At 35.7% G+C, this 18,493-nt stretch overlaps 1 protein-coding gene across 1 annotated transcript in view; it reads left to right on the top strand.

Moving 5' to 3' along the window:
• The window catches only part of CDK8 (cyclin dependent kinase 8), a 105,726-nt gene that overhangs the window by 44,951 nt on the left and 42,282 nt on the right, over positions 1–18,493 (top strand). Inside the window, exons 2-3 of the mRNA XM_024125839.3 lie at positions 214–289; positions 11,448–11,558. Of these exons, the coding sequence (XP_023981607.1) occupies positions 214–289; positions 11,448–11,558 (187 nt within the window). The remainder of the gene's footprint in view (positions 1–213; positions 290–11,447; positions 11,559–18,493) is intronic.

Below are 18,493 nucleotides of genomic sequence, written 5' to 3' on the forward strand. Positions count from 1 at the left end.
CTTGGACAAGTCTTTTTGTTCCTTGGAATCTAACTTCCCTCATCAAGTAATGGGATTGGGATAGATTACCTAAAGTTTCTCCCATATGAAATTATGTGATTATATGTGAAAGGTGTCAAAATGTATGTGATTTATATTTATTTTATTTTATTTTATTTAAAATGCACATACATTTAGATTTATCTGTATATTAAAATAACTTTGTTTTTACAGGAAAGATGATAAAGACTATGCTTTAAAACAAATAGAAGGAACCGGGATCTCTATGTCGGCATGTAGAGAAATAGCAGTAAGTGAAGCTCTTTTTATCATCATTATTATCAGCTGACTTATGGGTGTCACCTGTATAGGTCTCTGAATTGTATTTGTCACATATACACATTAATTGAAAGTTGAGAAATATTTTTCATATCTACTATCTATAGCAAAATATATTTGTTTTTTAAAGAGAAGTAAAGGTGGCATGTAGTTCTAGCAAAAATTTCTATGTAAATTCACTTATTTGGGGTTAAGTAAATCTCAGTTGTTTATATAACTATATATTTTTCCAAAAAATGTCACTAGATAGTTAAGGATCCAGTTATTCTTATTATTTCATCTAGTGCAATAAAAGTGTTTATTATGTTATATGTTACTTCATATAAAATTAATATTTCTATTTTAATAAGATGAGATTAATGTCATTACTTATGAACTTAAAATGAGATTGTTATTTGATATTCATTGTATCTGTCTGTTCATTTGAAGAAGTAAAATTATATACCCCCCCCTTTATGGAGGCATACCATTGCCATATGGTAATTAGAATCTCACTTTGATTCTGAAGGAAAATATTCTTCATGTTAATGCATTATTAAATAATTATCCTTACATTTAAAGTGAGTATTCTCTGAGACTTTACTTCAGCTTTTACTATTGTGAAACTATGGGTCCAAACTTGTCTTTTCTGTCTTTAATCAGAATATTCTAGACTATATATTGTAATAATCTTTACTTTTATTGCTTTCAACCCTCTGTCTACACAGATATAGGCTGTTGTGACCTGGAGGTATTAATTTAAATAATATTACTCGTTTAACAGATTCTATACCACTGGGTTTTCAACTAAGTCATTTATTGTGTATCATGTTGACAGGAACTAGACCAAGAAGAAGTAAACATAGGACACATAGAGCAAGTCAGGATCCCTGGCCTTAAGTGTTTGCACACTGATGAGGAAAGGCTTACAATTCTTCTAACGATAGGAATGGTGTGCCAAGCAGTACGGTAGGAGGGAATGGAGAATGGGAAAAGGGCCTGTGTATCTAAACTAGAGAGTCAAGGGAGGGGTCAGAGTTTGGAGGACATGTCAGAGTTACCTCCAGGAGGGAAGAATAGGAATGAGATGGAGGGCCTTCTTAACCACAGGTATGCTGTACTGGAAATTACAGTTCATTTCATTGATAAAATTCTTATACTCTTGTATCTTGAGGCAAGATATCTCTACATTAACTGTCAGTGCTGCAGCATCTACTATTCTCTATATTCTAGTCAGTTTTAAAGAATTAAAATCTGTTGAACTGTGGTCATTGATGTTGGTCATCATGATAGGGATACCTTCAGGGGGGCAGGGAGGAGCCAGAAGGGGAGACAAGGGGGAGCTTTCAGGGTGCTCTTCTGTTTCTTGGTTTTGCTCTGGGTCTGGTCATGTGGGTTTCACATGTGAAAACTCACTGAGCTGTGCACTTAACATTCATGTGCTTTCCTCTGTCTTTGTTATTCTTCAACAGAAAGTTTTAAAATCAAACAAAACCCCATTCATTTCAGGAACAGACACTCTTAGCTTCTTATCTATGTGGATAACTGTAAAGGCAGTTAAGCACCGTAAGGAGTGTGAAAGCTTATTTTAATGTACTTGATTGTGGTTCTTCAGCCTAAGGTGAGCAGAAATTTTTAATTTTGATGAAGTCTCATTTACTAGTTTTTTCCTTTTATGACTATTGTTTTCTGTGTCTGGCTGAAGAAATCTTTATCTACTCACTAATTGTGAAGATGTTTCCCTTTGTTTTCTTCTAAAGCCTTACAATTTTAGCTTTACTTCTAAGTCTATGATCTGTTCACTTCATTTCTGTTTGTAGTCTGATGTAACGTTTGAGCATCTCCTCCCCACACCCCATGTGAATGTACAATTGTAGCATCATTTTTTGAAAAGATTCTTTCCCATTGAATTCCTTTGGCATCTTTGTAAAAAATTAAATGACTGTAAGTGTTGGACTATTTCTGGGCTCTATTCTGTTCCATTGATCGCTTTGTCTATCCTCAGCCAATACCAGATAACTCTACTTTACATAAAGCAAGACTTGAAGTGAAGTGGTATAATGCCACCAGCTTTATTTTTTGTTGCAGGATTGTTTGGGCTATTTTAGGTCCTTTGCATTGGCATGTACATTGTTGAATTTTATTTCTAAAAAATGCCTGCTAACATTATGGTTTGCATCATTTCGGGGAGAATTGAATCTTAATAATATTGAAACTTCTAAGCCATGAAAGTATGTCTTACTTTCATGGCTTAGAAAGACATACTTTTCCATTTTTTTAAGGTTTTTAAAAAATTTCTCCCAACAATGTTTATAGTTTTTTAGTGTGGAGGCTTTACACACTTGTTAAATTCATTCCTAAGGATTTTATGTTTTCTGACATTATTATACGTGGGATTATTTTTAAAATTTGTTTTCCACTTGTTTGCTTCTGTATTCAGAATTGATTTTTTTAAAATATTTTATATTATATAAATTATATCTCTAAATTCACTGGTAGGTTTGGTGATGTCTTTGGGATTTTCTACATAACTAATTATGTCATCTATGAATAGGAATAGTTTTACTTCTTTCTCTCTTTATGCTTTTGATTTTTTTCTTTTGCATTGGCTAGAGCCTCTCAGATGTTGAATGTTGGTGAGAGCAGGCATCTTACTTGTTCCCAGTCTTGGGGGAAAGTGTTTTCAGTGTTCCACCATCAAGTTAAATGCTAGCTATAAGTTTTTTATAGATACCATCAGTCAGGCTTAGGAAGTTCCCTTCTATTTTTTTGTAAATGGTAATGAATTTTATCAAATGCTTTTTTTCTACATGTCCTGAAATGACTATATAGTTCTTCTCTTATTCTGTTATATTGGTAGACTACATTGATTAATTTTCTAACATTGATCCAGTTTTGCAGTTTTGAAATAATCCCTGCTTGGTTATATATCACTCGATTTGATTTACTAATGTGTTGCTGAGGAGTTTTAAGTCTTTTGAAGAATGTTAGCCTATGATTATCGTTCTTGTAATGTTTTTGTCTTTGGTATTGAAGTTGTGCTGTCCTCACGGAACAAGTTAGGCAGCCTTTCTTCATCCTCTGCATTCTGACAGAGTTTCTGTAGGGCTGGCAGTTATTCTTCCTTGAATGTTGGACAGAATTCACCGACCAATATTATTTCCTTAATAGATATAGAGCTCTTCACGTTTAATATTTGGTCTTGTGTATGATAAGTCCTATTTTTTATGTAATTTGTTCATTTTGTTATTGAATTTATTGGCACAAAGTTGCTAATAATATTCTCATTATCTTTTCACAAATGTGGCTTCTATAGTGGTGTCCCTGTTTCATTGTGGGCTAGGTAATTTGTGTTCTCTGTATCATTGATTTTTGCTCTTATCTTTATTATTTCTTCTACTTACTTTTGGCCTGCATTTCTTTTTTATCTTCTTCTTTTTTAAAATATTTATTTATTTATTTAGACTGCACCAGGTCTTAGTGGCGGCATGTGGGATCTTCATTGTGGCATGCTTAGCTGCGGCATGCAGACTCGTAGTTGCAGCATGTGGACTTCTTAGTTGTGGCATGCGTACTTCTTAGATGTAGCACGCGTACTTCTTAGATGCGGCATGCAGACTCTTAGTTGCGGCCTGAATGTGGGATCTAGTTCCCTGACGATCTGACCCAGGCCCCCTGCATTGGGAGCGTGGATTCCTACCTGCTGGACCACCAGGGAAGTCCCTCTTTTTTATCTTCTTAAGGTGGACCGTTAGGTCATTGATTTTTTTAAACAGTTCTTTTCTAATATAAGCAATTAAAACTATAAATTCGCCTCCAAGTAGTGTTTTACTTGCATTCCACAAATTTTGTCACATTGTATTATTATTATCATTTAGTACAAAATAATTTCCATTTTCTTTGTGATTTTTTTTCTTTTATTCATGGATTATTTAGAAATATATTGTTTAATTTTTAAATATGTGAGGCTTTCCAGATAATTTATTGTTGTCAACTACTAATTTTTTTCTGTTGCGGTCGGAGAAAAGAGACTATATTTTAGCAGTATATACTGAAATATTTATAGATGAAATCATATGTCTGAGATTTACTTCAAAATAATTCAGGGTGGTGGGGGAGGAGCAGATATGAATATCGATAAAATGAGATAGGCTGTGAGTGGATGATGATACATGGGGGTTGTTCTATTTTACTATTCTATTTACTTTTGAAAATTTTTCTATAATAAAAATTCAAAAGGAAAAAGGATCCCATCTGTCTGACAAGTCTTCTCAGACCTCTCTTCTCGCATTTATTATGGAAGTCCATTGTCTGAGAAGTCTGGTTTCCCCACCGCTCACCTCCATTATTCTCTTACGATCTACACCCAATTGGTTCCTCTCATAGCGTTTATTACAAATTATAATTTTAAGGAGTTTCCTTTTATTTTTTGTTAACTTATTTCCTGCTTATGGTCCCTGCCTCTGCCTGACTGGAATGCATTGCTTCACCAGTGTGTGCTGCTTCTCACACACAGTCTTCTGTTCAGTGAGTAATTGTAAAAGGGAGGGAAGAAGGAAGGAACTCTGAGGATTTCGACTGAAGTTAAGAGCATTGCATGTCTTCATCCTCACCGTGTTCTAAGTGGCTTGCTGAGTATTTGCAGAGCTTCCTGTGAGTCATGATCCCTTTAGCTTAGCGGTGCTCAGACTTCTTCAGTGGACTATCCGTGTACCAAGGGGCCGCCTTGTAGCCCAGCTGCTGTTAAAGCTTACATCTGCTTTAACCTAGGCACCTCAGGTTTTTAAAATTTTTCTTTAATTAATTTGCAAGAATTCAATTGAAGAAAAGTTTCCACAGCTTAGAAAAAAACTGAAATAATTTTGGAGTAATTTTACTGATGCTTTTATAGTAATTTCACCTCAACTCTCATGCTTAGGACATACATTTAGAATTTATCGTTTTTGCTATATTGTGAAATTTTAATATTAGAAATCAGTGTTATTTTGAGAATATTAGAGGTTTTCTTACCTATTTCTCACTCACCATGTAAGTGGTATTTATTGACAAGATAGTTTTAAATGCTATTTATTTTTTATTTATTTGTACTTTTAGAGTTCAGATTAAGTGTGATATTGTGTGGCATAGTTAGAATGAATTAAGTTTATGATGAGTGATGTTTTAAAACATTTGTATTTTTAGCAGTGATCTTAGTACTCAGGAAATTATAAGATTTTATTCCCAGTAGAATTAGGAAAACTTAGGTGGCTTCTGTGATGAAACCATTGTATAAATTTATTTAAACCTTTTTCCATTAAACATTTTTGGACATAAAATCTTCAAAAAGGCAAAAACACCTTATACAGTGCTAAGAATAGGCATCTGCACGCCATGGGCTCTGTGTGGGGTGGTGAAGTCCATACGGTGTGAAAACTGCTTACCACCCCCAGTGTCTGAGCACCCGCCTCACGGGGTTCCATGGAGCACTTAAGACCCTCCCCAGGTTACCTGGGCTCTCATTCTGGCTTTACCGCTTAACTGGCTTGTAGGACCCAAAGCAGGTGACGTAATTTCCCCGTGTTGTAGTTTCCTCTTTGTAAAATGAGAATAATAGTTATCTCATAGGGTTTTAGTGCATGAGGAGCGTAGGTCACTTCTGGGACACAGTAAACTCTGGGTGCACCTTAGTTCCTCGGTCAATGCCAGTTATCACTGCTGCAGCCACAGCACGCGAACTGCCTGCTCACTTGAACTTGTCTGCTGCCAGAGGACTTCAGCGGAAGGTCTCGGCACATTTTATATCCCGGAACCTAGTGCAGCATGTGCTGCAGGGCCTGGCATGTGGCAGGCATTAGCTCTGCTAAATGTAGCCCAGCTTCCTGGTCTTTTGGAAGTGCTTCAGTGTAAATATTTACTTAGATGCATTTCCCCACTGAGACTCTCAGCTCCATCTCCAATCCCGCAGTGACCCATCTCCCAGCATAGCGTGTTGTACTTACTCAGTAGTAATAGCTATTTACTGTACTAGTTCGCCAAGGCTGCCATAACAAAATACTGCAGACTGGGTGGCTTAAACAACAGGAACTTATTTTCTTACTGGGGAGGCTATTGATCCAAGATCAGGGTGCCTACAGAGTTGTTTCCTGTGAGGCCTCTCTCCTTGGTTTGCAAGTGGCCACCCTCTTGTGGCCTCTTCATGTGGTCATCTCTCTGTGTGTCTAATCTCCTTTTCTTGTAAGCTCACCATTCAGATTGGATTAGGGCTCATCCTACTGACCTGTTTTTAACTTAATTGCCTCTTTAAAGGCCTTATCTCCAAATAGAATCATTCTGAAGTTCTGGAGGTTAGGGCTTCAACACAAGAATTTTGGGAGGACCGTCCATAACACTTACCATTACTTACTACCATAGTAATAGTACTTACTATTAAAATCATTGCCCTCAAAGACTTAATATTTGACTAATCAGATTTTGTAAAAATAAAAGTGGATTGATTTTTTGATGAAAGCATTGACCTTAGTCCACAGTTTAGAAGCCAAAGGGTGTGTTGTATGATGCCCTTTAGTTGGTGTATTTTCTTTATTCATGAACTCAGTTATTCATGTCTTTACCAGGTATTTAATGAGCACGTACCAGGCAGTGTGCTAGAAACTAGCAGTGCAGTGCTGAGCTAGACACAGTGCCTACCATTGTCCAGTTCATAACCTAGTATATATTTAAAATATCTGTGTCTCTGGATGGTAAGGAGAATTACTCCCCCTGGGTGTTAGGTCTTGGGACGTGTTGTTGTTAGACCAAATTACTGGCTTTGTATTTTAGAAATTAATTAATTAATTTTAAAAGCATTTGAATCCTGATTCTAACCACTACCTAGGAATGTGACCTTGAGCAAATTATTTAATCCCCTTACACCACCATTTCCTCTTTGTAAAGTAAGAGCAGTATAAATATTTCATAGGGTAATTCATGATTAAGTGAGAGAGTGCATGTCATATGCTTAGCCCCATACTTGGCACCTAGGAAGAGCTTAATAAAATGGTTGCTGCTGTTTCCTTTTTAATACAGGAGCTAAACCTCATCTTGGAGGTGAGAGGGAGGTGACATCTAAGAATAGCTTTATATGTAGGTTTCTAATAATTGGAGAGAGCTTTTGCCAAAGCTTTGGAGTTTGTTTGTTATAATTTCTACCCTGCTGATTTCCAGAAAGGATTTGAAATAGCTGCCCAGCTGAGAAGTGTGTTCCAGTTGTGAGGTAATGGAGAAAACCCTGACCCAGAACTGACATGCACTTAGGGCTAGGTCCACTCTTCCAGCCAGCTGGCTGATCTTGGGCGACCCTGAAGTCCAGGCTTTCCCGTATCAGATTCTTTGCCTTGTTTATTAATTAGCAAATGGTCAGTTTTAGATATTGACCTTAAGTTTCTGAGAATTTGTATATGTCTCTGGAGTTTCATACGTTTTAAATTATATTCTAAAAGCAGAAATATATAACTTGAATTTAATCTTGCTCCTGAATAAAATAATCATCACTTTCCAGAGAATAATCATTAATATAAACGACTTAATATATAGTCCATTCATAGTCTTTCCTTTGCTGAATTCATTTCAGAGCCCCTAATATATTGTTAACGTTACATTTACCTTGATACTTGTTCTGGTGAAAAGTGTTCTTATAAAAGGTACTGAAGTCCTAAGTTCTAAAACCTTGACTTTCTCACATGTCTGTCATGTATTTGGAACACATTTGCAAGGCACTAAGTCAGTTCTAACTGATAGAGACAGAATATCAGGCTTCATGAGAAGTTTTTTCTTGTCGCTGTTGTATTTGTTTTTGCATGGTGGAGGGGGAATGCTTTTTAACTTATGGATCATTAGGGCCACTTGGGTTATTAATGGAGATAAAATAAGGAGATAAAAGATTTTAAATAGAAGAATGCCTTTCTAGGAGATGAGAAAGGTTAATAAACCCATGCAAATGTGTTCTACTTGCAAGTTTCTGTCCGTATAAGCTCTTTATTATTTTGTGAAAAGTTTACAAAATTTTATTCAACTTTCCTTTGTAATTTATAGAAAAAATAGGTACTGTATCTCACAGAGTTACAGATCTTAGTTCTTATCTGATATTTGGTGGTGATGAATGTTGTATTTTCTGTTGTTGCTGTTACAGTTGTCCCTTTGCATCCATGGATTCAACCAACCACTGATAGGAAGTATTGGGGGGGGGATTTCCAGAATGTTCCAAAAAGAAAAATTTGAATTTACCATGCTCCAGCAACTATTTACATAGCATTTACCTTGTATTAGATATTATAAGTAATCTGAAGATGATTTAAAGTATAAGGGACTTGAGCATTGGGGGATTTTGGTATCCTCCTGGGGCAGGGTGGGGTTGGGGGGTGGTCCTGGAATCAGTCCCCCTCAAATATTGAGGGACGACTATAGATAGTTTTTTAAAATAATTACAGGCTACAGATTTGTTTTAAGCTTAATTGTTTTGTGATGTCAAAACATAGACAATTAGTAGAATGGGAGAAAATATTTGTAAATCATATATCTGCTAAGGGATTAATATCTAGACTATGTAAAGAATTACAACTCAATAGCAACAACAAAAAACCCAATTCAAAAATAGGCAGAGAGGGCTTCCCTGGTGGCACAGTGGTTAAGAATCCACGTGCCAGTGCAGGGGACACGGTCCGAGCCCTGGTCTGGGAAGATCCCACACGCCGCGTGCAACTAAGCCCATGCACCACAACTACTGAGCCTTCACTCTAGAGCTCGCATATTAGATATTAGGCAGAAGACTTGAATAGACATTTCTCCAAAGAAGATATACCAGTAAGCACATGAAAAGATGCTTATCATTAGTCATTAGGGAATTGCATATCAAAACCACAGTAAGATACCACATCATACCTATTAGGATGTGACTATTACAAAAAGAAAATTTAAAAAGGTAAATAAAAGTTGGTGAGGGTGTGGAGAAATTGGAATTCTCATGCATTGCCGATGGGAATGTAAATGGTAGAACTGCTGTGAGAACCAGTTTGGTGGTTCCTCGAAAAGTTAAACATAGAATTATCATATGATCTAGCAATTCCAATCCTAGGTATTTACCCAGAGAATTGAAAGTAGGGACTCGGGTACCTGTACACCAATGTTCATAGCAGCATTATTCACAGTAGCCAAAACGGGGAAACAACCAGTGTCCATTAGCTGATGAATGAATAAACAAAATGTGGTGTATACATGGAATGGAATGTATTGGGTTGGCCTAAAAGTTTGTTCAGTTTTCCCGTAAGACAGCTCTAGTAACACTGAGTTGTCTTTAACTTCATTAGAAACAATTTTGTTAGATTGTACTGTGACAGCTGTCATATCAGTGTGCGTTTTTTAAAAAACATCAAAATTGGTGAGTTTTTGTGTAGCCATTTTAATATTGAAGATGGAAGAAAAAAAGCAACATTTTTGGCACATTATGCTTTATCATTTCAAGAAAGGTAAAAATGCAACTGAAACGAAGAAAAGATTTGTGCAGTGTATGGAGAAGGTTCTGAGACTGATTGAACGTGTCAAAAGTGGTTTGTGAAGTTTTGTGCTGGAGGTTTCTTGCTGGACAATGCTCCATGGTCGGGTAGACCAGTTGAAGTTGATAGCGGCCAAACCGAGACACTAGTTGAGAACAATCAACATTACATCACTTGAGAGATAGCTGACATACTCAAAATATCCAAATCAAGCGTTAAATCATTTGCACCAGCTTGGTTGTGTGAATCTCTTTGAGGTTTGGGTTCCACATAAGTTAAAGAGAATAAAACCTTCTTGAAGGTATTTCTGCATGCGATTCTCTACTCACATGTAACGAAAACGTTCCATTTTTAAAACAAATGGTGACGGGTGATTAAAAAGTGGATACTGTACAATAATGTGGAATGGAGGAGATCGTGGGGCAAGCGAAGTGAAGCACCACCAACCACACCAAAGGCCGGTCTTCATCCAAAGAAGGTTGTGAATATGGTGGGATTGCAAGGGAGTCCTCTATTATGAGTTCCTTCTGGAAAACCCAACGAGTAATTCCAACAAGTACTGCTCCCAGTTAGACCAACTGAAAGCAGCACTTGACGAAATGTGTCCAGAGTTAGTCAACAGAAAATGCATGATCTTCCATCACGATAACGCAAGACCACATGTTTCTTTGATGACCAGGCAAAAACTGTTACAGCTTAGCTGGGAAGTTCTGATTCATCCGCTGTATTCACCAGACGTTGCACCTTGGATTTCCATTTATTTCGGTCTTTACAAAATTCTCTTAATGGAAAAAATTTCCATTCCCTGGAAGACTGTAAAAGGCATCTGGAACAGTTCTTTGCTCAAAAAGATAAAAAGTTTTGGGAAGATGGAATTATGAAGTTGCCTGAAAAATGGCAGAAGTAGTGGAGTAAAACAGTGAATACGTTGTTCAGTAAAGTTCTTGTTGAAAATGAAAAATGTGTCTTTAATTTTTACTTAAAAACCGAAGGAACTTTTTTGGCCAACCCAATATTCGGCCATTAAAAAGCTATGAAATTTTGATGCATGCTACAACATGGATAAACCTTAAAGATGTTATGCTAAGTGAAATAAACCAGACATGAAAGGACAAATACTGTATGATTCTACTTATATAAGGTACCTAGAATAGGCAAATTCATAGAGACAGAAAGTAGAATAGAGGTTACCAGGGGCTGAGGGGGAGAGGAAAGTGGGGAGTTATCGTTTAATGGGTACAGAGTTTCTGTTTAGGATAATGAAACAGTTCTAAAATGGATAGTGGGGTTGGTTGCACAACATTGTGAGAGTACTTATGCTTCTGAATTGAAAATGGTTAAAATGATAATTTTTATATTATGTATATATTTTACCATAATAAAAACATTAAAACAAAACAAAAAAAGAAACCAACTAAACAATAGCAATCATACAGACAGATTTACACAGTTATATCTTTTCAGTATCTTTTCTCCACTGATTTTTACTCATTTGTATGGGCATCTCAAAATTGTATGGGTACTTATTAGAATTTTAGGATTGATTGCCATTAGGTTTGTATTGCCTTTGAATTACAAATGGTATGGGGTTTTTAATGCTATTTTTATGACAAAGATTTTTAATGAATCTCCTTTGTTTTGCAGTTACTTCGAGAGCTTAAGCATCCAAATGTCATCTCTCTTCAGAAGGTGTTTCTGTCTCATGCTGATAGGAAAGTATGGCTTCTGTTTGACTACGCTGAACATGACCTCTGGGTAAGGTGAATTGTTGGTGGACATGGAGCCATGGTTTCAGTTGGGGATTAAGAGGGACTGACTGAAAACAATTTTGGGAGCTCATCTTCATATGAGATTTACATTTTTAAAATAAAAGTAACTTCCTAGAATGTGGTTGAGTAGTTACCAACGCTAGAGTATTGCTTTGTATTTTTACTTTTGGTCATATCAGCTTGACCTTTGTAATGTACTACAGAAAACAAACTCTTCAATATTGTTTCCTAGCTTTAGATTTTTGATAAAATAGAAAAATTAACAGTGATAACTATTTTCTTATAAAATTTAAAAGCAGCATATTTCCTTTTATTCTGTAATGTAAAGAAATGTAAGATGAGAAGGTGATAGGGAAGTGAATATGTTATGTTTGAAGGACTAGATTGAGATCTAATGGGCCTGTCTGTCATTTGTCATGTGACTCATTTGTCATGTGACCTTAGGCAAATCTCTTAATGGCTCTGAAGCTGTAGTTTCCCCCATCTGTAAAATATAATACTTTTACTGCTCTTTTTTACAGGATTTTCCTGGAGAACAATTTTGTATTCAAAAAGCCTTATACACTAAGTGTTCTATACAAGTACAGTAGAACACTTGTTAATCATTTATTGGGTATCATTCACAATTGATATTCAGTATTCTAATGTATTTCTTATTTTCATTGGCAGAAGTTCAATATTGTACACTTGAATTTGGCATATTCTTATATAGGAAGAATTCTTTGTAGAAGAGAGGTCTACTACAAAATGAGATTGTCATGGAAATAGAGTCTGTTGTGGCTTTTATTTTGTTGTGGCTTTTATTTTATGATAAGAATATTTTTAGATCACCAGACCTAATTAAACAGTTGCTTCTCAAAGTCAAGTAATTATATTTATTAGTTTAGCTAATATAATGAAAAAATGATTCTGTATTGATAAACATTATTATAAGCTAAGAATTTAAATTTATCCTGTCTAAATAGGTAAAATACAAACAGCTGACTCAGTATCTTACATTTACTCAGCAGATTTTTTTTTTTTTTTTTTTTTTTTTTTTTTTGACTAATCAGATTTTGTAAAAATAAAAGTGGATTGATTTTTTGATGAAAGCATTGACCTTAGTCCACAGTTTAGAAGCCAAAGGGTGTGTTGTATGATGCCCTTTAGTTGGTGTATTTTCTTTATTCATGAACTCAGTTATTCATGTCTTTACCAGGTATTTAATGAGCACGTACCAGGCAGTGTGCTAGAAACTAGCAGTGCAGTGCTGAGCTAGACACAGTGCCTACCATTGTCCAGTTCATAACCTAGTATATATTTAAAATATCTGTGTCTCTGGATGGTAAGGAGAATTACTCCCCCTGGGTGTTAGGTCTTGGGACGTGTTGTTGTTAGACCAAATTACTGGCTTTGTATTTTAGAAATTAATTAATTAATTTTAAAAGCATTTGAATCCTGATTCTAACCACTACCTAGGAATGTGACCTTGAGCAAATTATTTAATCCCCTTACACCACCATTTCCTCTTTGTAAAGTAAGAGCAGTATAAATATTTCATAGGGTAATTCATGATTAAGTGAGAGAGTGCATGTCATATGCTTAGCCCCATACTTGGCACCTAGGAAGAGCTTAATAAAATGGTTGCTGCTGTTTCCTTTTTAATACAGGAGCTAAACCTCATCTTGGAGGTGAGAGGGAGGTGACATCTAAGAATAGCTTTATATGTAGGTTTCTAATAATTGGAGAGAGCTTTTGCCAAAGCTTTGGAGTTTGTTTGTTATAATTTCTACCCTGCTGATTTCCAGAAAGGATTTGAAATAGCTGCCCAGCTGAGAAGTGTGTTCCAGTTGTGAGGTAATGGAGAAAACCCTGACCCAGAACTGACATGCACTTAGGGCTAGGTCCACTCTTCCAGCCAGCTGGCTGATCTTGGGCGACCCTGAAGTCCAGGCTTTCCCGTATCAGATTCTTTGCCTTGTTTATTAATTAGCAAATGGTCAGTTTTAGATATTGACCTTAAGTTTCTGAGAATTTGTATATGTCTCTGGAGTTTCATACGTTTTAAATTATATTCTAAAAGCAGAAATATATAACTTGAATTTAATCTTGCTCCTGAATAAAATAATCATCACTTTCCAGAGAATAATCATTAATATAAACGACTTAATATATAGTCCATTCATAGTCTTTCCTTTGCTGAATTCATTTCAGAGCCCCTAATATATTGTTAACGTTACATTTACCTTGATACTTGTTCTGGTGAAAAGTGTTCTTATAAAAGGTACTGAAGTCCTAAGTTCTAAAACCTTGACTTTCTCACATGTCTGTCATGTATTTGGAACACATTTGCAAGGCACTAAGTCAGTTCTAACTGATAGAGACAGAATATCAGGCTTCATGAGAAGTTTTTTCTTGTCGCTGTTGTATTTGTTTTTGCATGGTGGAGGGGGAATGCTTTTTAACTTATGGATCATTAGGGCCACTTGGGTTATTAATGGAGATAAAATAAGGAGATAAAAGATTTTAAATAGAAGAATGCCTTTCTAGGAGATGAGAAAGGTTAATAAACCCATGCAAATGTGTTCTACTTGCAAGTTTCTGTCCGTATAAGCTCTTTATTATTTTGTGAAAAGTTTACAAAATTTTATTCAACTTTCCTTTGTAATTTATAGAAAAAATAGGTACTGTATCTCACAGAGTTACAGATCTTAGTTCTTATCTGATATTTGGTGGTGATGAATGTTGTATTTTCTGTTGTTGCTGTTACAGTTGTCCCTTTGCATCCATGGATTCAACCAACCACTGATAGGAAGTATTGGGGGGGGGATTTCCAGAATGTTCCAAAAAGAAAAATTTGAATTTACCATGCTCCAGCAACTATTTACATAGCATTTACCTTGTATTAGATATTATAAGTAATCTGAAGATGATTTAAAGTATAAGGGACTTGAGCATTGGGGGATTTTGGTATCCTCCTGGGGCAGGGTGGGGTTGGGGGGTGGTCCTGGAATCAGTCCCCCTCAAATATTGAGGGACGACTATAGATAGTTTTTTAAAATAATTACAGGCTACAGATTTGTTTTAAGCTTAATTGTTTTGTGATGTCAAAACATAGACAATTAGTAGAATGGGAGAAAATATTTGTAAATCATATATCTGCTAAGGGATTAATATCTAGACTATGTAAAGAATTACAACTCAATAGCAACAACAAAAAACCCAATTCAAAAATAGGCAGAGAGGGCTTCCCTGGTGGCACAGTGGTTAAGAATCCACGTGCCAGTGCAGGGGACACGGTCCGAGCCCTGGTCTGGGAAGATCCCACACGCCGCGTGCAACTAAGCCCATGCACCACAACTACTGAGCCTTCACTCTAGAGCTCGCATATTAGATATTAGGCAGAAGACTTGAATAGACATTTCTCCAAAGAAGATATACCAGTAAGCACATGAAAAGATGCTTATCATTAGTCATTAGGGAATTGCATATCAAAACCACAGTAAGATACCACATCATACCTATTAGGATGTGACTATTACAAAAAGAAAATTTAAAAAGGTAAATAAAAGTTGGTGAGGGTGTGGAGAAATTGGAATTCTCATGCATTGCCGATGGGAATGTAAATGGTAGAACTGCTGTGAGAACCAGTTTGGTGGTTCCTCGAAAAGTTAAACATAGAATTATCATATGATCTAGCAATTCCAATCCTAGGTATTTACCCAGAGAATTGAAAGTAGGGACTCGGGTACCTGTACACCAATGTTCATAGCAGCATTATTCACAGTAGCCAAAACGGGGAAACAACCAGTGTCCATTAGCTGATGAATGAATAAACAAAATGTGGTGTATACATGGAATGGAATGTATTGGGTTGGCCTAAAAGTTTGTTCAGTTTTCCCGTAAGACAGCTCTAGTAACACTGAGTTGTCTTTAACTTCATTAGAAACAATTTTGTTAGATTGTACTGTGACAGCTGTCATATCAGTGTGCGTTTTTTAAAAAACATCAAAATTGGTGAGTTTTTGTGTAGCCATTTTAATATTGAAGATGGAAGAAAAAAAGCAACATTTTTGGCACATTATGCTTTATCATTTCAAGAAAGGTAAAAATGCAACTGAAACGAAGAAAAGATTTGTGCAGTGTATGGAGAAGGTTCTGAGACTGATTGAACGTGTCAAAAGTGGTTTGTGAAGTTTTGTGCTGGAGGTTTCTTGCTGGACAATGCTCCATGGTCGGGTAGACCAGTTGAAGTTGATAGCGGCCAAACCGAGACACTAATTGAGAACAATCAACATTACATCACTTGAGAGATAGCTGACATACTCAAAATATCCAAATCAAGCGTTAAATCATTTGCACCAGCTTGGTTGTGTGAATCTCTTTGAGGTTTGGGTTCCACATAAGTTAAAGAGAATAAAACCTTCTTGAAGGTATTTCTGCATGCGATTCTCTACTCACATGTAACGAAAACGTTCCATTTTTAAAACAAATGGTGACGGGTGATTAAAAAGTGGATACTGTACAATAATGTGGAATGGAGGAGATCGTGGGGCAAGCGAAGTGAAGCACCACCAACCACACCAAAGGCCGGTCTTCATCCAAAGAAGGTTGTGAATATGGTGGGATTGCAAGGGAGTCCTCTATTATGAGTTCCTTCTGGAAAACCCAACGAGTAATTCCAACAAGTACTGCTCCCAGTTAGACCAACTGAAAGCAGCACTTGACGAAATGTGTCCAGAGTTAGTCAACAGAAAATGCATGATCTTCCATCACGATAACGCAAGACCACATGTTTCTTTGATGACCAGGCAAAAACTGTTACAGCTTAGCTGGGAAGTTCTGATTCATCCGCTGTATTCACCAGACGTTGCACCTTGGATTTCCATTTATTTCGGTCTTTACAAAATTCTCTTAATGGAAAAAATTTCCATTCCCTGGAAGACTGTAAAAGGCATCTGGAACAGTTCTTTGCTCAAAAAGATAAAAAGTTTTGGGAAGATGGAATTATGAAGTTGCCTGAAAAATGGCAGAAGTAGTGGAGTAAAACAGTGAATACGTTGTTCAGTAAAGTTCTTGTTGAAAATGAAAAATGTGTCTTTAATTTTTACTTAAAAACCGAAGGAACTTTTTTGGCCAACCCAATATTCGGCCATTAAAAAGCTATGAAATTTTGATGCATGCTACAACATGGATAAACCTTAAAGATGTTATGCTAAGTGAAATAAACCAGACATGAAAGGACAAATACTGTATGATTCTACTTATATAAGGTACCTAGAATAGGCAAATTCATAGAGACAGAAAGTAGAATAGAGGTTACCAGGGGCTGAGGGGGAGAGGAAAGTGGGGAGTTATCGTTTAATGGGTACAGAGTTTCTGTTTAGGATAATGAAACAGTTCTAAAATGGATAGTGGGGTTGGTTGCACAACATTGTGAGAGTACTTATGCTTCTGAATTGAAAATGGTTAAAATGATAATTTTTATATTATGTATATATTTTACCATAATAAAAACATTAAAACAAAACAAAAAAAGAAACCAACTAAACAATAGCAATCATACAGACAGATTTACACAGTTATATCTTTTCAGTATCTTTTCTCCACTGATTTTTACTCATTTGTATGGGCATCTCAAAATTGTATGGGTACTTATTAGAATTTTAGGATTGATTGCCATTAGGTTTGTATTGCCTTTGAATTACAAATGGTATGGGGTTTTTAATGCTATTTTTATGACAAAGATTTTTAATGAATCTCCTTTGTTTTGCAGTTACTTCGAGAGCTTAAGCATCCAAATGTCATCTCTCTTCAGAAGGTGTTTCTGTCTCATGCTGATAGGAAAGTATGGCTTCTGTTTGACTACGCTGAACATGACCTCTGGGTAAGGTGAATTGTTGGTGGACATGGAGCCATGGTTTCAGTTGGGGATTAAGAGGGACTGACTGAAAACAATTTTGGGAGCTCATCTTCATATGAGATTTACATTTTTAAAATAAAAGTAACTTCCTAGAATGTGGTTGAGTAGTTACCAACGCTAGAGTATTGCTTTGTATTTTTACTTTTGGTCATATCAGCTTGACCTTTGTAATGTACTACAGAAAACAAACTCTTCAATATTGTTTCCTAGCTTTAGATTTTTGATAAAATAGAAAAATTAACAGTGATAACTATTTTCTTATAAAATTTAAAAGCAGCATATTTCCTTTTATTCTGTAATGTAAAGAAATGTAAGATGAGAAGGTGATAGGGAAGTGAATATGTTATGTTTGAAGGACTAGATTGAGATCTAATGGGCCTGTCTGTCATTTGTCATGTGACTCATTTGTCATGTGACCTTAGGCAAATCTCTTAATGGCTCTGAAGCTGTAGTTTCCCCCATCTGTAAAATATAATACTTTTACTGCTCTTTTTTACAGGATTTTCCTGGAGAACAATTTTGTATTCAAAAAGCCTTATACACTAAGTGTTCTATACAAGTACAGTAGAACACTTGTTAATCATTTATTGGGTATCATTCACAATTGATATTCAGTATTCTAATGTATTTCTTATTTTCATTGGCAGAAGTTCAATATTGTACACTTGAATTTGGCATATTCTTATATAGGAAGAATTCTTTGTAGAAGAGAGGTCTACTACAAAATGAGATTGTCATGGAAATAGAGTCTGTTGTGGCTTTTATTTTGTTGTGGCTTTTATTTTATGATAAGAATATTTTTAGATCACCAGACCTAATTAAACAGTTGCTTCTCAAAGTCAAGTAATTATATTTATTAGTTTAGCTAATATAATGAAAAAATGATTCTGTATTGATAAACATTATTATAAGCTAAGAATTTAAATTTATCCTGTCTAAATAGGTAAAATACAAACAGCTGACTCAGTATCTTACATTTACTCAGCAGATTTTTTTTTTTTTTTTTTTTTTTTTTTTTT

The sequence above is a fragment of the Physeter macrocephalus genome, chromosome 13 (assembly GCF_002837175.3).
Source record: "Physeter macrocephalus isolate SW-GA chromosome 13, ASM283717v5, whole genome shotgun sequence".
NCBI classification, from domain to species: Eukaryota; Metazoa; Chordata; class Mammalia; order Artiodactyla; family Physeteridae; genus Physeter; species Physeter macrocephalus.